This window comes from Silurus aristotelis (genome assembly GCF_946808225.1).
Source record: "Silurus aristotelis genome assembly, chromosome: 14".
Lineage (NCBI taxonomy): Eukaryota > Metazoa > Chordata > Actinopteri > Siluriformes > Siluridae > Silurus > Silurus aristotelis.
Window position 1 is genome coordinate 3,028,853 of NC_139587.1, and position 22,181 is coordinate 3,051,033.

The 22,181-nt window shown below is 34.9% G+C and overlaps 2 protein-coding genes and 2 long non-coding RNA genes across 4 annotated transcripts; all 4 read left to right on the plus strand.

Moving 5' to 3' along the window:
• Positions 1-1,526: 1,526 nt before the first annotated feature.
• On the plus strand, positions 1,527-20,836 carry LOC310736390. Its single transcript, XR_014536533.1, has 4 exons — positions 1,527-1,635; positions 2,266-2,607; positions 20,290-20,642; positions 20,735-20,836. It is a non-coding gene; the product is annotated as an uncharacterized lncRNA (long non-coding RNA).
• On the plus strand, positions 3,794-5,875 carry LOC310736394. Its single transcript, XR_014536537.1, has 4 exons — positions 3,794-4,104; positions 4,320-4,430; positions 5,325-5,368; positions 5,469-5,875. It is a non-coding gene; the product is annotated as an uncharacterized lncRNA (long non-coding RNA).
• LOC310736359 (uncharacterized protein) lies at positions 7,488-9,952 on the plus strand. The gene is made up of 6 exons (XM_083559833.1): positions 7,488-7,612; positions 7,786-8,139; positions 8,278-8,613; positions 8,735-8,854; positions 9,419-9,456; positions 9,529-9,952. Exons 1-6 carry the CDS (start codon positions 7,561-7,563, stop codon positions 9,658-9,660), a joined length of 1,032 nt encoding a protein of 343 aa, XP_083415959.1. The 5' UTR covers positions 7,488-7,560; the 3' UTR covers positions 9,661-9,952.
• On the plus strand, positions 14,276-16,616 carry LOC310737419 (uncharacterized protein; the record flags this gene model as incomplete). Its single annotated transcript, XM_083561748.1, has 5 exons — positions 14,276-14,294; positions 14,467-14,799; positions 15,510-15,617; positions 15,899-15,942; positions 16,053-16,616. The coding sequence occupies 5 exons, from the start codon at positions 14,276-14,278 to the stop codon at positions 16,179-16,181; spliced, it is 633 nt and encodes a 210-aa protein (XP_083417874.1). The 3' UTR covers positions 16,182-16,616.
• Positions 20,837-22,181: the final 1,345 nt, after the last annotated feature.

Below are 22,181 nucleotides of genomic sequence, written 5' to 3' on the forward strand. Positions count from 1 at the left end.
GAGAGAGAGAGAGAGAGAGAGAGAGAGAGAGAGAGAGAGAATGTGATTGGTTACTGTCACACAATGCTGAAGGAGGAGCCGTATTAAGGCCTGAAAAAACTTCACTCATACCCATATCCCATATTTCAGATCGTAATTCAGAAAAAGAGGAAATATTCGCAGAAAACATATTCATTTTTTATATTTATAAAACTCAACAGTTATCCAGGTTTACTTTAAATGTGTATGTAGTTATTGAACTGGATTTAATTATATATTGGTTACAGTGAAGTCTATCTATCTATCTATCTATCTATCTATCTATCTATCTATCTATCTATCTATCTATCTATCTATCTTGTGAGATTGACCTCGCTGACCTTAATAATGCTATACCGCAATTATGTATCATCTTCTTCTTAATATTATTCAGTCACTAACTCCAAGCTCCAATCTTCATTAAACCAGGAAAAATTGTCATTGGATAATTTTTTTTATCAGATTCCAGCTATTATAAAGCAAGAATTAATTTTTCGAGACAAGAATATATATATAGAGTAGTTCCCACTGAACCCATTGTGCTGTTGGTAAAGGAAAGGGTTTGTTCATAGTTAGCGTTTAGGAAATGGAAATAAAAAAAATGTGCTGTAGGTGCATAAATCTCAACAATGGTGTTCCAAAACCAATGGAGAGCCTTCCCATGAAGGCTGGAATGGGATGAATGGCCTATGGGATGTTAAACATGCAAATATGGGTGTGATAATCGAGAGTCCACATGGTCAAGTAACCAAATAGTTCAGCATGTTTATATTTAATCTGATCTCTCCAAATTGAATGTTGGAAAAAATAAGATAAGTGCAAATAGTGTAAAATATGCAATTTGATATTCTTTATTTTTAAACACTATTACAGTTAAAATATTGATGCTGTGCACCATAATTGAATCTGTAATAATTTTGTATGGTTTTTCTAATTTATTTGTTGAAATGATTCATCATCTGGAAACCAAAGGCCAACATAAGTGTTCTTACTGGTTAAACATGATGACATATCGATTTTATTACATTTTCTTAAATGTTTTTAGCTAAAAAAAATTTGATGTTAAAGAAAAATTAAATAAAACTAAATAAAATGAATTTCTTAATGAATTACTTTTTAAATCAAATAATTAATCCCGATTATTAATACAATGCTAGTGACAATATATTATTGCACAGAAACTAATAGACAGCAAAATTGTTATTTTTTAAGTTCTATTTACATAATTATTTATGGAATTGTCTGTTTATTTAGTTGATAAAAAAAAAAAAAAAAGTTAACTAATCATGCAGCAAACACGTGCTTGATTTGCTCAAATATTAGTCGCATGTTGGAAAATAAAGAAGTATTTGCTCGGCGACCTGTTGTGGGTTTTTCCTTTTTTTGTGTGTTTCCTTTACAATTTGAAAATACGTAAAAGGTGTTAAAGTAGAAAAAAAATCTGAGGAGGAGCCACAGAGTACAACCAGCTCTCTGGGCTCGATTGTATGTTAGAAAAATAGACTGGATGTAAGATTTGAGGTGAGGTTCAGTTTGACCAGGGCATGGGTAACACAGGTCACAGACTCAAGATGATGATGCTGATATGGATTACATCAATGTTTTGTAATAAAATTGGTAAGTGTGCATCGATAAGAAAAAGCTTTTTTAACTGCAAATAGTTGAGGAAATAATAAAGAACGAGGAGAAACAGATTGACTTTAGCACTGTAAGGTTCTCTTACAACAGAAGCAGTTTTGAGATAAAGGGTCAGCACGGGGAAAACTCTAAAGTAGAGAAATGTACTTACACTTTATGATACAATTTTTACATTCATTAAATTTTAATTTTTTTTTATCCAATTTTAAATGTACAGTTTACTTTAAATTAAAACGGATAAATAAAACTAACTTTTTGTTTAAACAAAATTTGAAACAGATAAAACTGTTTTGATCAAAAAGTTTAATATTCTAAGTTTTTTCAGATTCTTTATTAAACATTTTATATAATAAAATATAAGATAAAAAGTAAAAAATACATAGTAAGAAATAAGTTTTATTTGCGCTGAAAGTATTCTATAAATTATCATGAAATTTCAATGTTAAATGTTCAACATTATACTTAAAATAATGCAATACATTGTTTTGTACAACCATTTTACTATCTGGCCATCAGTCCTGATCACATATAATTTAGCTCATGAAAGCCACAGTATTAGGTTTCTACTGCGCTGTAGAAAGTGCTGTACTCTAGCTGTTTTTCTATTAGTATTTGCACAGATGAAAGACATCAGCCAGCCGAACCCAATGATCTCAGCTGATGTTGGTGATAATGTGACTCTGCACTGCTATAGACTGCAAGCGGATAAATCCGGATCCATCGTTTGGTACAAGCAAAACGCCGGAGAAAAACCTCGTGTAATGGTTACAGTTCAACACGATATCAATTACGAAGACGAGTTCAAACCACCTAAATTCAGCATCGAAGAAGATCAAAGGAACGGACATTTAAAAATTGCGAACGTGGAAACATCTGATGAAGCCATGTATTACTGTGGATATAGAAAATTTTTAACACGGTTTGGAAATGGAACGTATTTATCAGTCAGAGGTGAGAATTTTATCTTAGTTTAATTCATTTTTTTATGAAATCCTTTATTGACTTTATTCAGACTTAATATTTTATATTGTTAACTTAATAATTCAATGATTCAAGATTTTATTTTACTATTTTAAGGCTTAAATTCACAGAAAGCCAGAATGTTTGTAATGGTGGGTTTGACCTGCAAATTTTATATACTTTACAATAGTTGGCTGAATTTATGTAAATTACAATCATTGAAACTGAATTCCATTAAAGCAACATGTTACCTATGACTTACTCAATATCTGGGAAAGCAAACAAAATTCAATCCTCTTTTTAATTTACTGATTGCAGGATGTTAAAGTTTGAGAAAAAAATGTATGGCGTGATGTGTTAAAAAAAATTCCTTAGATCATACATCTATTACTTTTATATACTTTATATTAGACTTACAGTTTATTGTTATTTTATTACTCTTCAAACATGTAACTGACTGCTGATGTGTAATAAAAATGTATAATAATGCAAAGATCACAAAACATTATGAAATCTCTTCACACTGCCTTTCCTTTGGGTGTTTTTTGTGATGACATGGTTGCAGTGATTTCAGTTTTGCACACTCAAACAATATTGCGAGACAGAAATGGCATATTGCTGTAATGTTACTACAATTTGTCATCTACGAGTTGACACCTAAACTGTATTTAGTTTCTTTTCGGCTTCTCCCGTTAGGGGTCGCCACAGCGGATCCTCCGCACGTTTGATTTGGCACATGTTTTACGCTGGATGCCCTTCCTAACGCAACCCTCCCCAATTTATCCGGGCTTGGGACCGGCACTAAGAGTGGCTGGGGATGGTTCCTAAACTGTATTTAATTAATTAAATTGCATAATAATTAAATTGCAATAATGTCATTATTAATAACACATTAAGAAATTACATGAATAAATAGATAATTGTATTGTTTAAACTAATTGTTAAAATAGAATCCATTGTGTATTTTCTCTCTGGAGTGTCACACCAACCATGGTTCCTTAAGAAGAGTCATAAATTTCAGTACATGTAGTTATTTGGTTATTCTTATAATAAATAATCTGATATTTCATATGTTAAGGAAGATCTATATTGAGAAGATCCAAATATATAATATAACAAACTTAACTTTTCTACTGTCTTTATTCCCCTGAGTAGGTGATGGAGTTGTAAAAGTGTTCCAGAGCAGTGTGTCAGACTCGGTTCCTGCAGGAGCATCAGTGACTCTGCAGTGTTCGGTTCTCTCTGAGAGCAGAGCAGCAGAACTCCAAGTGCTCTGGTTCAGAGCTGCTCCATCACAATCCCATCCTCAACTCATTTACACTCATCACAACAGCAGCCTTCAGTGTGAATCTTCTACACACACCTGTGTGTACAACTTGTCCAAGAACATCTTCAGCCTCAATGATACTGGGACTTACTACTGCGCTGTGGTCCTGTGTGGGAAGATCATTTTTGGGAATGGAGCACGAGTACAACTGGAGAAGTTTGGTTAGTGAACAACTTGTGAATTTTATTTGGGATTTATAGATACAAAAACAAAAAAAGAGACAACTGGGTAAGACGTGTGAGGTTTTATAAAGACATAATAGATTACAGTGCAAAAAAGTTCATTTGAGATTTCTTTTCTGCTTCCTGAGATTGTCAGGTTTTTTCTTTCTATGTTGTAGCGGTAATTTAATATTGTTATATTTACTGTGTGGCAGAGAGATCTGTGAATCCTGTGGTGATCGGCCTTGCTGTAGCTTTGGGAGTGTGTGTGCTCGTGATCTGTGCTTTAATTTTCCAAATAAAAAGAAATTATGAAAAATCCACGGGTAAGTCAGAATCATGGTTATGGGTAAGGTCATTACATTGTTATAAATCTTTTATAATATTAGATTTCCATTATATACACTTATAACCCATTCATGTACTAATTTGTTATAATAAAATGTATATAGAGGTTATAGTGTGTTATTGGAAAATGAATTATTAGGTGATATGATGATGTGATGTATTAGTTCCTCTAGTTCCATAACAATTTGTCAAAAATTACAATGTTTATTAATACAAATAGTCTTTTTTTTGACAGGTTATAGGGAACCCATAAAATATTAAATCTTTATGTCCTAAAGTCTTTTCTCATGGCAGAAAACATAAAGTTATAATTTTAGCTCTGGCTGTTACAAAGCATTGACACTGGAAACTCCTTTTATATCAATAAATTTGCTACAAATCTCCTCAGAAAAAACTTTACATAACAATTACAAATATTTGGAGCATTTGGCATTTGGAGTAATGTAGTTATATAGTAATATAGTAACATAATATATATATATAAAAACTACACATTTTACTATGAGAACAATAATGTATTACAGTGGAACCTCGAAACGAATTAAACATTTTTGTTGAGTTTACACTACAGTACATGTACAATTCCCCTTGTAAAAGGAATCATCAAAAGGAGAGTCAAAACCTCACGTTTTTTTGTTACTCGCAAGGGGTCATAAAACGTAACCCCTGCGAGTATCAAGGTTACACTGTATATCATAATTTGCTAATAGTGAATTGATATAAACCTGTGATTTGTAGCTGTTAGAGTTGTTGTTATAGACAATTAATCAGCACCTTCTGGAAATGAGAAGCAAAAATTTGACTGTAGATGAGAATTAGGTCTCGTCCTAGCGATCCAATTGTTAAAAAAAATTTGTTTTTGTTTTATACAGTGAAGCTCAAGCAAGATTCAAAGAAAGACAAAAGGCTCAATCAGGTACATTTCAGGATGTGCTGTTATATGATTTAATGAATGGATAGATTTGCACTTATGCTGATCATTAGATATGTTTTTGATTTTATATCCATTGCTGCAGAACTGTGACCAGAATGTGGAGCTGAATTACGCTGCCTTACATTTCACCAAAACAAGAACCAAAAGAGGACGTGGAAAAACACAACAAACTGAAGATATTATATATTCTGATGTGCGACGTCCTTCTGTGACTTAAATTTGACCTTTACCCTGATTCAATGTCATTCGTTTTGTTTTACGGGTCCTGTTTCTTATTCAGATGTGTTTTTGTTGATTGTTCAGACTGAAAGCTGAATTATCTCAAAGTTTCACAACCACTGAGACACTGCTTCTGACATCAGAAAGACTGTATAAAGCACATCACATTATCACAAATATCAGTTCTGAGTGAATAAAGCTGAACTGCGGCTGACTCTTGCACTAAAAATAGGAATCACAAATAGCATTCACTCTCGTCAGGTTTCTTGTTGTTGGACTAAATTCACAATAAAATAATTTTTATTTATATCACTGCCTTTCCACCCAGTATAATTCTTTCTTTGTGTAGCCCAGCAATGTTAGGAAGCTGGGGTCAGAGTGCAGGGTCAGCCATGACACAGCACCCCTGGAGCACAGAGATTTAAGGGCCTTGTTCAAGGGCCCCAAGAGTGTCAGCTTGGTGGTGCCGGGGCTTGATCCCCCAATCTTCCTATCAGTAACGCAAAACCTTAACCACGCAGCTACCACCTCACAGTGCTGTGAAATAATAGGATTACTTTCCTGTTACAGCTCAATGACTTGTTTAATAAGCTACATATTTTTATATTCTTTAAAAGTATTTAAAAATACATGATCTAAGCTTCAATTTAATTTAGCCATTAGGGTTGCACAAGCCAGTGCGCTCTTAGTGCAAGATAAATGTGGAGGGTTGTGTTAGGAAGGGCATCCAGCGTAAAACGTGCCAAATCAAATATGTGGATCACGAATCAGAAATTCATACCAGATCGGTCGAGGCCCGGGTTAACAACGACTGCCACAGGTATCGTTAGCCAACGGGGGCCGATGAAAATTGGTCTACTGCTGGCCGAAAGAGGAGAAGAAGAGGAGGAAGAAGACTACAGAGACGACTGGGAAATAGGAGAAGTGGAGGAGAGTGGAGGTTCGGGTTGGTACTTTAAATGTTGGTACTATGAATGGTAAAGGGAGAGAGATAGCTGATGTGATGGATAGGAGAAAGGTAGATATGTTGTGTGTTCAGGAGACCAAGTGGAAAGGGAGTAAGGCCAGGAACATTGGAGGTGGGTTCAAACTGTTCTATCATGGTGTGGATGGAAAGAGAAATGGTGTAGGGGTGATTCTGAAGGAAGAGTGCAGTAAGAGTGTAGTGGAGAGTTTGTCTCTCTCTGTCTGTCATATGTAAGACTTCCTGTATAGATCTTCTTTAGCCTTGAGTTGGTGTTATGTGGTCATGTGTAGGTTTTATGTAGTCCTGTGTAGGTCATATGTAAGATTTCCTGTGTAGGCTTTATGTACTTCTGTAGTAGCTCTTATAAGCTTACATAACTCTGTGTAGCTCTTAGGGAGTCCTGTTATAAGCTGATGTACTCCAATGACGGTCATATGTGAGACTTCCTGTCTGGATTTTATGTAGCCTTAATCGAGTGTTATATGGTTCTTCGTAGGTCTTTTTTAGTCCTGCGCAAGTCTTATGTAAGACTTTCTGTGTAGGTCTGTAGTTTCTGTAGTCCTGCATTGTTTTTTTTGTAGCACCCTGGTCCTGAAATCAAGTCATTGTGTACTGTACAAAAATAATAATAAAGAAAACCGACTTGACTTGAAATGCTAATTTATTCATATATATATATATATATATATATATATATATATATATATATATATATATATATATATATAAAAAAAATCATATTTTATTTCATATTTAACAGCTTTACACACACAGTTTTCGAAAGCTAAGTGCACCTCATTTTCTTCTTTTTTAATTTTGCTCTTTTTTTTAGCAAGGCTGAAAAACATTCGAGGAGGAGCCCCAGTCAGTTATCTCCTCCTTTGAACGTCTCAGGTCAAAAATCTTCTGCACAAACTGAGATGAGCTCAGTTTGACCATCTGACAGTGTAGTGAAAGGACACACTCTGTACATACTGTACACCTCAGAATGATCATGATTGCACTGATATGGATTACAGCCCTGTTTTTTAATAAAATCGGTAAGTCTGGATGTAGTTTTCTGCTCATATGTGTTGTTTGTGAGCAAGTTTGAAAAGGGTTGTTATTTTATTCAGGGAAAAAATGATCTGATTTCAAAATATTTTTCAACCCAATAAAATCTGTATTAAAATGGAAATAAATGTATATTTTATGTTTCCTGACTGAACAACAGATTGTACATACAGAAAGGGCGTCGATCAGCTGAACCCGTTCATCTCTGCCGTTGTTGGTGATAACGTGACCCTTAAATGCTTCAGAATTGGAGAGGTGAACACCGATTCCATCGTTTGGTACAAGCAGAAAGTCGGACAGAAGCCTTGGGTGATGGTCACCGTTCAACACGAACCCAAATACGAAAATGATTTCAATCCACCGAAATTCAGCATCGAGCAAGAGAAGAAAGAAGATAAAGACGGCTTCCATTTGAAAATCGCCAACGTGGAACCATCAGATGAAGCCACATATTACTGTGGACATAGAGATTTTCTAACAAGGTTTGGAAATGGAACCTTTTTATCAGTGGCAGGTGAGAATTTTTATATGCGTGCCTACATTTGTTTGTAATTAATAGTCATACTTATTATACATCTAATGGTTTGTATATTCCATGCATTATATGTGAAATAATTTCAAGATCTTTCACTATCTACATGGCTCTGAACAGGTCATGGAGATGTAAAAGTGTCAGTGTTCCAGAGCAGCGTGTCAGACTCGGTTCCTGCAGGAACATCAGTGACTCTGCAGTGTTCGGTTCTCTTTGAAAGCAGAACTGCAGAACTCCAAGTGCTCTGGTTCAGAGCTGCTTTAACACAATCCCATCCTCAAATCATTTACACTCAATACAACAGCAGCCTTCCGTGTGAGAGCGAATCTTCTAAACAAACCTGTGTGTACAACTTCTCTAAGAAGATCCTTAGTTTTAATGATACTGGGACTTATTACTGCGCTGTGACCATGTGTGGGAAACTCGTTTTTGGGAACGGAACACGGGTAAATCTGGGTAGGAAAAATAATGTTATGCTGATAGAATATATTGTAAAAAACATAACATAATATGTAGTTAATGGTATCAGATTTTCTTGTTGTACACTAGTGATATTGTGATATTTACTGTGTAACAGAGAGATCTGTGGATCCTGCAGTGATCTCCCTCGCTGTAGCTTTGAGTGTGTGTGTGCTCCTGATCTTTGCTATGGTCTGTATCATAAGCAGTCAATGTAAAAACCATGAACATTTCGGTGGTAAGTTATATATTTTATAATAATTTTAATAATGAATATTCTTATATATTATTTCTGTTAGTACTGTACATTTTAAATATTAAGCCATTATAGTATTAGATTATTTACTTTATTCACTGTGTTATGAGATTATTAATTCTTTGTACCTACAAATGACAAATTTCCCTGATACTACAATCATTTAAATAGATTTTTTTTTTTTTTCTACATAATGATATCAACTATATATACTATATACTATATATCTCAACATAAAAAAAGAGAAGCTCTTCTGTTTGTAATGCTATAACTGACTGTTATAAGATCTTGACACTGGCGACACCTTAAAAAAAAAGGTTTAAGTAACACCTCACATTGTATGTTTACTAAATCCCAAAAAAAAGTTTTTCAAATCCATTAGGTCAGAAATACAAACGATACCATATAAAAACAAGCACATTAATATAAGCCAACAATTATACAAATATAAATCTAGAATTTGTAGATGCACTATTGTCAGAGAAGGTGCTTTTAAAATGTTATTGTTTTGCAAAAAATAAAGTTAAACATATTTCTTCTCTACAGTGAATCAAGGTTCAGTGACAGACGAGACCCTCAGTCAGGTAAATATTCAGTACCTGTACATTTGCTCTAAATGCATAATACCTCTAATAATCTCGTTTATATTCCTGTAGGACTGTGTCACTGCAGAGGTGAATTACGCTGCCTTAAATTTTACCGAGAGAACCGGCAAAAGAGGACGAGTAAAGAGACGACAACCCCAAGATATTATATACTCTGATGTGCGACGTCCTTTTGTAACTTAGATTTGATAACTAATCTGATTCAGTGTTTTATTTCTGTTATCAGATTTCATTTGTTTGTACATGTTTTTTTTCTGTATTATTGTTCAAGCTAAATATAATCTAAAATATGATCCAGAATGATCTAGAAGTCTCAGAATCAATGAAACACTGGAACACTTGTTCTGCCTGTGCAGTCCGTGGTTTTCTTTGCATTGTACCTGCAGGAAATGTAGCAGGACTTTTTAACTCCTTCTGATTAGGCTATGTCTTCTTCCTTTATAAAACACTATAATATCTAGTAAGTAGCTTTGTTTTTTAAGCTATGTTTTTATATATATATATATATATATATATATATATATATATATATATATATATATATATATATATATATATATATATATATATATATATATATATATATATATATATATATATTCATATCTATATATACATTTATTATGAATGACTACATGAATAAATTGTCATTTTCTTTCTGTCTTATATTTTGGGGTGGTTTTTTTATACATACATAATATGGCTAAAAGAATGTGGACACCTGGCCATTACAACTATATGTGGTTCTTACTAAAACTGTTTCCAGAAAGTTCTATGCACACACTTGCATGTCTTGGCACGGCCCAAACACTGTTATAGCATGACAATGCACCAAAGCCAGCTTTATAAACACATGGTGTATTAATGCTGGTAGTGAAAGAACTCGTGTGTCCTTTTCCTTTAGACGAGCAGAAACACCGACTGAACCTCAGCCTTCCTCAATAAACATTAGTGCCTGGTGTTGTTTGAGCTGAATGAACATAATTATGTTAATAGTAAAAATAAATAAATAAAGCCCCGGTATCACCAAGCTGCCACTCTTGGGTCCTTGAGCAAGGCCCTTAACCCTCTATGCTCCGGGGGTCCCTTACGAGGGAAATATCAAGGTCCGTGACGTCGGAGTGATGTGGAGCCGCCTTCCAGTGGGCTCACCACCTGCAGGAGGGACCGTAAGGGACGGTGCTGTGAGGATTGGGCAGCAGTCGAAGGCGGGGGCCTGCTTAGACTGCTGCCCCCGCGACCCGAATTACGGATAAGCGGGAGAAAATGAATGAATGAATGAATGAATGTTAATAGTAAAAATAAATAAATAAAGCCCCGGTATCACCAAGCTGCCACTCTTGGGTCCTTGAGCAAGGCCCTTAACCCTCTATGCTCCGGGGGTCCCTTACGAGGGAAATATCAAGGTCCGTGACGTCGGAGTGACGTGGGGCCGCCTTCCCGTGGGCTCACCACCTGCAGGAGGGACCGTAAGGGACGGTGCTGTGAGGATTGGGCAGCAGTCGAAGGCCCCCCTTGCTTGCTTAGACTGCTGCCCCCGCGACTCGAATTACGGATAAGCGGGAGAAAATGAATGAATGAATGAATAAAAATAAATATAAAAGCAGGAATTAACTTGTGTTTTGCAGACATTTCACAAGATTAAATGTATATCATTGTGTGCTGTTCAATAATAAAGAAACAATTGTGTTGTGGTTTAATTGCTGGAAAAACACTCATTTTGTTTCAGGTTGAGCAGCATCACGCTTCAGAAGTGCAGATTATTTTTTAGTGTAATTGAGTTGTATTCCTTGAACTAGTCTTTGTAATAACAACAACTGTGTGCTTAGAAATTTCTGGTAACAGTTGTAGGAAGACCCACATATGGTTCCACATATCCTTCCAAATATAGAAGTAGGAACGACAGACTGGTTCAAGGTGGAGGTTGGACTGCATCAAGGATCAGCTCTGAGCCCTTTCCTGTTTGCAGTGGTGATGGACAGATTGACAGATGAGGTCAGACAGGAGTCTTCGTGGACTATGATGTTTGCGGATGATATTGTGATTTGTGGTGAGAGTAGTGAGCAGGTTGTGAAGAGCCTGGAGAGGTGGAGGTACACGCTGGAGAGAAGGAGAATAAAAGTCAGTGTACATGTGTGTGAATCAGATTGAGGGCAGTGGAGTGGTGCGGTTGCATGGAGAAGAGGTGGAGAAGGTGGAGGAGTTCAGGTACCTGGGGTCAACAGTGCAAAGTAATAGAGAGTGTGTTAGAGAAGTGAAGAAAAGAGTGCAGGCAGGAGTGGGTGGAGAACAGTTATAGCAGGAGTGATTTGTGATAGAAGAGTATCTGTGAGAGTGAAAGGGAAAGTTTATAGGATTGTGGTGAGACCTGAGATGTTGTATGGTTTAGAGACAGTGGTATTGAGTAAAAGACAGGAGGTGGAGCTGGAGGTAGCAGAGCTGAAGATGGAAATCTTGAATGTTTATGAGCTACAGTCATTCAGGTTTTTTGTTGGTGGAGTCCCAGGGTCCCCTCATGCCTGTCTTGCCATCTAAATTTCCCATTTAATTATATACTTACATTGCAATCATGCAAAATTTAAATATTACAAAATTAAATTACAAATGTACAAAGTAAATCTAAAGATTTTTTTGGGTTTATTTTTGCTGCTTTGACACATTTTCCATATAATTGAAACTGAATTTAATTTAAAAATAGAATATAGTGTACTGGAAAGGTTTTCACAGATCTGCCGTTTAGGTTCATCTACTCTCAACTCTAAAGTAAATCTGTTGGCCTCATTTCTTTCTTTTGTTCTTCGTCATTTGTTAAAAAAGACTTCAATTCCTTTTTGAAGAAAGGGTCCGAAAAAAAAATGTGAGGCGGAGCCACTGCTATCTTTTAAATCTCTATTGCATGTGGAACATTCTGTGATGTCACGCCATAAGTCTTTCCCACAAAGTGGCATGTACTCAGCCTGACCTTATAACAGAGAGCAAAAGGAGACACGCTATGCACAGACCTCAGACTGAACATGATGATAATGATGATGTGGATTACAGTGGGGCTTTTCAATAGAATTGGTAAGTAGGAATGGTTTTTATGGTTTCTAATCATATCATTATAAGCATTATATTGACACTTGACACTATAACACTGGACCTCAGTGACACTTTAATACATCACATGAGCACTTTAATGAAAATTTCAATGTCTGTACTACTGTCATATTCATATCATCCTTTTCTGTATTTATTTTTTTTTATTTTTTGTATTTTTTTATAGTATATTTTTTATATACTTGTATTTTATACTTCATACTTTATGCTTTAGACATTTATACTTACTATTTGTGTTTTATGTATTTATGTATTTATTTATTTTATATTCATTCATTCATTCATTTTCTCCCGCTTATCCGTAATTCGGGTCGCGGTGGCAGCAGTCTAAGCAGGCCCCCGCCTTCGACTGCTGCCCAATCCTCACAGCACCGTCCCTTACGGTCCCTCCTGCAGGTGGTGAGCCCACGGGAAGGCGGCCCCACGTCACGCCGACGTCACGGACCTTGATATTTCCCTCGTAAGGGACCCCCGGAGCATAGAGGGTTAAGGGCCTTGCTCAAGGGCCCAAGAGTGGCAGCCTGGCGATACCGGGGCTTGAACCCCAGACCTTCCGATCGGCAACCCAGCGCCTTAACCGCTGGAGCCACCACTCCCCCTTTGATTTTATATTATATATCTATTTTCATTTCCTCAGTTTTGGACAGTCATAAAAAGCATTTCACTTCATGTTGTATTCTGTATAAATGTGTATGTGACAAAAATAATAACATTTGATTTGATCAGAATTTTGTTTAAATCTATACATTTTGCTGCCCCATTAAGATTCAAACGTCTTCGATCAGCCGAACGCAATAGTCTCCTCCGATGTTGGTGATAACGTGACTCTGCACTGCTTTCGACTGCAAAAAGAAAATACAGAAGCCATCATTTGGTACAAGCAAAAAGTCGGACATGAGCCTTGTGTAATGGTCACAGTCCATCACCAACCCAATTACGAAAACGAGTTCAAGCCACCAAAATTCAGCATCGAGATAGAAACAAAAGGTTGTCATTTAAAAATTGCGAATGTGGAACCGTCCGATGAAGCCATGTATTACTGTGGCAGTTTAACCTACGCAAAGGTTTTTGGAAAAGGAGCATTTTTATCAGTCAAAGGTAAGAATTTTATTGGATAGAGCCAGTTTAAAACATTTGGATCATTTTTATTGTTGTATGTATATTTAACTTTTAGTAAAAACATTGAATATTATTTTAATAGTGTATTAAAATATTTAGTTTATTAATATTCATGCTAGTTTTTTCACATATTGGTGATGTGGTATATCATACCGTGATATAAAAATACATTAAAATTATACATTTAATTAATGTATTTAATTAAATGTATATAATTAATAATAATATAATTTACCTTAGTTTGGTCGTTTTATTAGAATACATATGAATTAAAGTAATTAAAGTTTTTACTAACTGGGAAATATACTGTATTTAAATGATTAATATATTTGTATATATATATATATATATATAATATTTATATATATTTGGGTGTGTGTGTGTGTGTGTGTGTGTGTGTGTGTGTGTGTGTGTGTGTGTGTGTGTGTGTGTGTATTGTGCCATTTTGGACTTGTTTCCTCTGCAGATGATTCAGTGTTTTTCAGTGCATATTATTTAATTGTATTTAATTATAAAATTATCCTCATTAATCAACATAATGCTTTATTATAAAATGTAATACATATAATGTGTTTATTCCATGCATGATACAGAACTTAGTACAATAATAGTACAATATAATATAATATAATATAATATAATATAATATAATATAATATAATATATTATAATATAATATAATATAATATAATATAATATAATATAATATAATATAATATAATGTAAAACAATACAAATAAGCTCTTACACTCTTTATATCACGCTGTGCAGGTAAACCAGGTGTTTCAGTGTTCCAGAGCAGTGTATCAGACTCGGTTCCTGCAGGAGCATCAGTGACTCTGCAGTGTTCGGTTCTCTCTGAGAGCAGAACAGCAGAACTCCAAGTGCTCTGGTTCAGAGCTGCTCCATCACAATCCCATCCTCAAATCATTTACACTCATCACAACAGCAGCCTTCAGTGTGAATCTTCTACACACACCTGTGTGTCCAACTTGTCCAAGAACATCTTCAGCCTCAATGATACTGGTACTTACTACTGCGCTGTGGCCCTGTGTGGGAAGATCATTTTCGGGAACGGGACACGAGTACAACTGGAGAAGTTTGGTTAGTGAACAATTTGTGAATTTTATCTATAGGTAAATATATTTTTTTAGGATTTCCTTGTGTTAATGTTAAGTATGGAAGCCTGTTTTCTGCCACAAAAAAAAGTTATTGTGACTTATTATCTCAGAATTGTGCAATATAAATTGTATGCCATCTTCCCGACAACAAGGTTTGCCTATATTGACTCTTCGGCATGAAAATCCTTTCAAATGCGAGTTTATATCTCACAAATCTTTATATCTCACAAAGACTTTTTTTCTCGCAGTTGCGACCTTTTTTCTCAGAATTGTGAGATCGCAATAACCTTCTTTTTCTTTCATTACGTTATATGTTTGTGTGCAAACAGCAATGTTGTCTTATATTCCCCATAAACTACATTTCAAATAATAAATCTTATTTCCAGTGACTTAATTAAATTGTTGGTCGTGTTTGTTTAGCATAGAAGTAACAGTCAGTGTTTAAGTTCATATAAGAATGGATTATAACATCAAGCTTAATGGTCAGAGCTGTACAGTGGTGTCACATGTTCTTAAATCAACTATATATTTATATAATATAAAGTTAAATCTAAATCTTAATAATACAGTTACATTTTCTGCAAGAAATCTCTAAAGAAAATAAATGCTGCTACCAAATACGACATAAATATAAATATCACCCCAGACACTAATATAGGGACATTTTAAATTGTGATGTTTACTGTGTAACAGAGAGATCTGTGGATCCTGTAGTGATCTGCCTCGCTGGAGCTTTGGGAGTGTGTGTGCTTGTGATTTTTATCCTAACCTGTGGAAGGAGAAACCATGAACAACACAAGGGTGAGTCTGGAATACAGCGTTACGATATCAAAATAAAGCTATTTAAAGTATATTACAGTATTTTTATTTTACTCACCAATTTATATATAAAGATATTTATTATTCACTGATGGCTACATTTCATTTCATTTACAGTTAGTATGCGTTACTGCTTACATTCCAGCAGCTATAAACACTCGTTCGCTCTCCATCCCTATTATAGTTTTTTTCTTCCTTTCTAAACTTCTGAAAATACTCACTGTATAGATCCAATTTTAACTCGTATGCTCTCTCCTCGACAGTGAGATTAAAACAAGGGTCCATGACGGAAAAGACTCTCAGTCAGGTAATTATTCAGGATGTCTAAATACACAACCATAGAAATGTATTGAAAAACTGGAATGAAAGTCAAACTTCAGGTGACTGTTTTCTGTAATCTCGTATCCATTCCTACAGGATTGTGAGATTGTGGAGCTAAATTATGCTGCATTACATTTCAATGAGAGGAGAGCCAAAAAAGAAAGAGTGAAGAAACAACAACCTCGAGATGTTATATATTCTGATGTGCGACGTCCTTGTATTTAAAGATTGTCAAGGGTGTGGAAAAAAGCATACAATATTCTGCTATTGTATTGTGTTTTATATAATATAAGTATATATATATATATGATCTATTTAAGTATTTAAATGTGTATACTTTAAGCTTGTTGAAACTAGAGAAACTCTGACAAGTTGTTTGGTTTATTATTTGTTTGTACTGTTATAACAGTTATACCAATCTGCGATATTGGGCTAGAAATTACACACTAAAGAGTCTGCTGTTGATAGAAAAGAATCAGGTATGTAGAGGTATGATAATGAGGTATGATGTTGTATAATCCCAAAATCACCACCCCATAGTTAATTATTCTCAAAAATCAAAAAATCTTAAAGTCTCACAGGTAATAAATGAAGAAATATGAGGTTATTGTCCAAGAAACAAACTTTCAGGCATTGAACATATATATTCCAACTCTATAACCTATTTGTGTTTCTAAAGCTGTTTTGTGACAATGCCCATTGTAGAACGTGCTATACAAATAAAGCTGAGTTAAACTGAAATGAATTAAGACAAGCAGGCGGTTGGTTTCAGAGTGATATGGATATGAATGATCCGCTGTGACAGACTCCTAACTTGACCAGCCAAAAAAAAAGAATTGAATTAAAATAAATTTAATTTAAATGAATTCACATTCACATAGTCACATGTAATGTGGGTTTTTGATGTGGGTTAATGTGTTGGGTTTTTTTGTAATAGTGAGTCTATAATTGCAGTGCCATGTAGCCGTTGCAACTTTGAGTTTAAAAATTTTGGGGGGTAAAAATTTTATTTTTTTGTGCCAATTTTGTTTTTATATGACATTGACCACTGAATTGGAAAATGTGGTTACTTAGGCACACCTTCAGAGAATCTAAAAGATTTATGTAAAAAAAAAATGTCGAATAAGTCAGCACTAAAGAGTACAGTAAATATAAAAATAATCAAATAAATGACTTCTTCCTATGATCTTCAGAAATTGTCAACTTCCTGTTGAACATCACAAGTTAATTGTATATGTAAGTGGGAATTGTGTGGTTGACTGATAGAGAAGGTTGTTCCATGCATGACAATAGATGGATATGTTAATGATTGACTACAGAAAGCACACACACACACACACACACACACACACACACATACACACCCAAACACTGCCTTAATTTTAATCAATACTGTTTTACCTTCTCTGGAACACAGTTTTAAAGTTAAGTGTAGCATAAAAGAAAACAGCATAAGAAAACTCAGGAAATGTGAAACAAGTATAAAGGAATAAATGTATGAACAAGACACGAACAACAATCCCAGAGGTGTTAAGTACTTGCTGGCTGCATTACCTTCACTCTTCAGTTCACATCACCCCAATCCAAAATTGTGTAGGCCAAGTCAGCTGATGCAACACTCCATCACTTTCATTCTTAGATAAACAGCTCTTAGATAAACAGCCCTAGAGGTGTGTTTGGGGTCATTGTCATTGTCCTGTTGGAAAACAAATAACGGTCCCACTAAGTGCAAACCAGATTGGATGGGATGTCTCTGCAAAATGCTGTGGAAGCCATGCTGGTTAAGTGTAACTTCAATTTCGACTAAATCACAAACACTGTGACCAGCAAAGCACCTCCACACCATCACAGCTCCTCCTCCATGCTTCACAGTGGGAACTACACATTCAGGAACCTTCTGTTCCCTATGTCTAATAAAGACACAGCGAATACAATCAAATATCTCAAATTTGGACTTATCAGATGAAAGAACAGTTTTCCACTGAAGCAAGTCTTTTCTGCTTTTTTAAAGTTGTGTTTCTTTGCTGCAATTCAACCATCAACATCTTCTCTGAAATACGTCTTCCAATTGACCTCCGTGAAGCATTTATGAAAATCGCAATTTCAAAGCTGGTATTTCTAATAAACATTTCCTCTGCAGCAGAGGTAGCTCTTGGTCTTCCTTTCCTCAAACATTCCTCATGAGAGTCTGTTTCATCATAATGTTTGATGGTTGCGACTGCACTTTAGGTTACATTAAAAATTCTTGAGATTTTTCTGATTAGCTGACCTTCATTTCTCAAAGCATTGATAGGCATTGCCATTGTTGCCATAATATAGATCTGTACAGTATTTCTAGTAGCACTAATAAGGCTCTACTTCGTTTGCTGTTTAAAACCTTGCTAAATACTGCTCTGTTTTATTGCAGACATTTTTTCATAGAGTACCTTTGTCCATATGAAAATGCAAGAAATCCTGCTATAAACATAGCAGGCAGTTAACAAGAACTGTTACTGTTAGATCATAAATTATGTTTAGAGAACCAATTTAGAAAAGTCACCATGATGGTCAAAAGCACATTTATTCTTTTAATCATCTTTAGTTGTTTGTTTTTTGGTCAGGGGCGTGGCTGGGCAAAATATTTAAAATGATAAAAAATTGCAATCAGTGTGTGACCTGATGACGGAACTATAACATACCAGGTGGCTCTTAGGTCTCAAGTCAAGTCAAGTGGCTTTTATTGTCATTTCTACTATACACAGTGGTAAACAGTACACAGTAAAAATGAGACAACGTTCCTCCAGAACCCTGGTGCTACACGAAACCCCTGGTGCTACACTAAACTTTTTCTTGTCTTTTCTGAAATCCGTGTTTGCGGTGTGGTTTGTACTGTTGGAGCTATTAATTTTTTAGTAGAACAGCATGGACCATATTTCTAATCTTCACATGAAAATAATAGAGTGAGATAAAACTTTGAAATGCAAATGGACCAACCATTTAGAACAAACTAGTTTTTTCCCTTTGGCCTCCACATACAGAAGTTTAAGGTCAGGGGGCTGAGCTTCCAGATGTGTTAGATTCTCAGTAACGCCCCTCATGCTCAGTGCGAATATAAGACAGTTTGGTGAAAAGACATTATCAGACACAATGCTGGGGATTAAGGTGGTAAAGCTGATATGGATTACGGCTGTGATTTTTATTAATACTGGTGAGTGATCATTGTATTTTACATCATTTATATTGTAGCATGCAGGTTTTTACACGAATTGCAATTAATTACAGATATTATTTCCAAAATTTTCAATATTGATTACCACTCGAAATACATTCTGTGTGTAGAACATAAATATACAACCACTGAATTACATACACAGCATTTTAATAGAAATCTTTAAAGTTTTGTATAATTATATATATTTTTTTGGTCCTGTGCTTCCACCATAAGATTCTGCACAAATGAACATCATCAATCAGCCGAACTCAGTCACCACTTCTGCTTCTGGTGATAACGTGACTCTACACTGCTTTCGGTTGGATGAAAAAAACACCGATCCCATCATTTGGTACAAACAAGCAGTAGGACACGAGCCTTGTGTATTGGTCACAGTTCAGAAACTTGCATCAAGTCCCATTTTTGAAGCTTATTTCAACTCAGCGAGGTTCACCATCGAGAATTCAGACAGAAGCTGCCATTTGAAAATTGCGAACGTGGAACCGTCAGATGAAGCCACATATTACTGTGGATTAAAAACATTTTCAATAAAGTTTGGAAAAGGAACTTTTTTATCAGTAAAAGGTAAAAAACATTAATGTTTCTAACTAATTCTTAGCACTGTAGTGATATTTCTATATGAAAAGCACCTCCTTTTTATTATCATTACTTATAATGTATGCATATACTGCTATGAATTTATAAATAATAATAACAATGATCTTATTATGAGAAAGTAATTAATTAAGTAATACGACAACATTTTCACATATAGAAAAAGGTTTGGAGTCTCTTACCTTGTTACTATTGTACAAAAAAAATTGCTTTAACCCATGTGACAGTAAATGTTTGGAACAATTTCAATGTCAGTGTGAGGAAAATAATCAGAAATAAAAAAAAAAACCATTAGATTTTCTTACCTGTAAAAAGTAAATTTCTGTCTACTAACATCATAAAAAAGAATAAACCGTATTTATTGGTACGTGCGAGTACTGTTTCAAGTTCCATTTCACAAACATTTTTACAATTATTATAATAATTATTATTATTATTTCATTTTACATTTTTATTTATTTATCATTTCAGTCAATTTATAGACAGAAAAAAATACTTACTCTCTCATGTCTATATTCCCCTGAGCAGGAGATGAAGATGTAAAAGTCTCAGTGTTCCAGAGCAGTGTTTCAGACTCGGTTCCTGCAGGAGCATCAGTGACTCTGCAGTGTTCGGTTCTCTCTGAGAGCAGAGCAGCAGAACTCCAAGTGCTCTGGTTCAGAGCTGCTCCATCACAATCCCATCCTCAAATCATTTACACTCATCACAACAGCAGCCTTCAGTGTAAGAGTGAATCTTCTACACACACCTGTGTGTACAACTTGTCCAACTTATCTTCAGCCTCAATGATACTGGTACTTACTACTGCGCTGTGGTCCTGTGTGGGAAGATCATTTTCGGGAACGGGACACGGGTACAACTGGAGAATCTTTCACAATTTGGTTGGTAAAAAAAACATGAATATTTTTTAGGTTTAAACATAATTGTGATTTATCTCTTTAGTATGTTATTTTAAAATTTTTCATTCAATCAGGTCCTCAAGTGATCTACCTCACAGTGGTGGCCGTGTGTGTGATTGTAATCATCACCCAAACTTTTATAATCTGTAAAATGAGAGTCTGTGAACAATTCAGAGGTGAGTCTGTCACACAAAACTGCAATACCAGTAATAATATAATATAATATAATTATAATAATATATATAAAATGTTGTATCTTTTTGGATAAAACAATGAAAAACAATTAGGTGTGATGTATAAATTTCCACACACAATTCACACATAAATTAAGTTAGGTGTAATAATGTGAAATGACAGAAAAAAGTATTGAACACGATCTATTTAATACATCTATTTAATGCTGTTTCAACACCCCCCCCCCCCTCTCTCTCTCTCTCTCTCTCTCTCTCTCTCTCTCTCTCTCTCTCTCTCTCTCTCTCTTTACAGTAAAACCCCAGAAAACATCTGTTATAAAGAAAACACCTGCTCAGGTAAATAATCTTAAATTGTTTCTACATGCTCTTATAAACTTACTGCTAAATGTCCCTGTTATGATTCAGACAGCTGTGATCTAATACAAACATCTGTATATTGATCCCCACAGGGTGGTGATTCAGTGGAGCTGAATTATGCTGCTTTACATTTTAATAAGAAGAACACCAAAAGAGTGATGAGAAAAAAAGAAAATCCTGGAGATTGTGTTTATTCTGAAGTGTCACATGCAACTTAGATCATATTTCTAATGTTTTTTTTGTTTTTTTTATAATTACGCTGCATTACATTTCAATTTAAAGAAAATCGAAGCAGGAAGAGAAAAGAGAGAAAAACATCACGGCAGTGTGTACTCTGAAGTCAGATCTCTCACCAAGATTTCGATTATACATCTTAAATTTTTATCTTTTAATAGATTTTTTGTTTTTTGGAATAAAATTTCAAATGGTGGCCTTCTGGTGTCCTTCTAAACATCCTGTGATGGGATATTAAGAGTATAATACTGTTTCTGTAGTAATTATTTAGGAAACTAGTTGTACAGTGTAGAGAAAAGTATACGGTGTAATAAATAGTATAATATATAATACATTAATAGTATAAAAAAAAAGTAATTTTCCAACCACACATTTGTACAGTTGCGGCAATTATTCTATCATGTCACAGTGTATGAAGCTGGTTGGAAGTCTGCGCCCACCGCCCAGAGAAGTTCCCACAATCATACACTCAGAACGGAGGTGCGGGGGTTTGGGGGACATCACGTCAGTAAGGAGAGCTGAACTCAAATTAAAATTATGGATGACAAAAAGGGCCTAAACACTTTTTTAAGTTATTGAAAAGAAGGTTTTGGGATAATGATAATTTAATGTGTTTATGTGTTTAATTCATTAAGTTTGAATGTGAGTCTTGTGACAAAGATTATGACAATATAGCCATAATAAATCATAGTACAGCTATACTGCATTAGCAAAGACTCTCCCTGGTAAAAAAAAA

Excerpts from the sequence above, each read along its gene's own strand:
- LOC310736359 (XM_083559833.1), top strand. The coding sequence starts at position 7,561 with ATGATCATGATTGCACTGATATGGATTACAGCCCTGTTTTTTAATAAA. Across the intron at positions 8,140-8,277 it reads AACCTTTTTATCAGTGGCAG|GTCATGGAGATGTAAAAGTG; the intron begins GTGAGAATTTTT and ends GGCTCTGAACAG. Across the intron at positions 9,457-9,528 it reads CAGACGAGACCCTCAGTCAG|GACTGTGTCACTGCAGAGGT; the intron begins GTAAATATTCAG and ends ATATTCCTGTAG.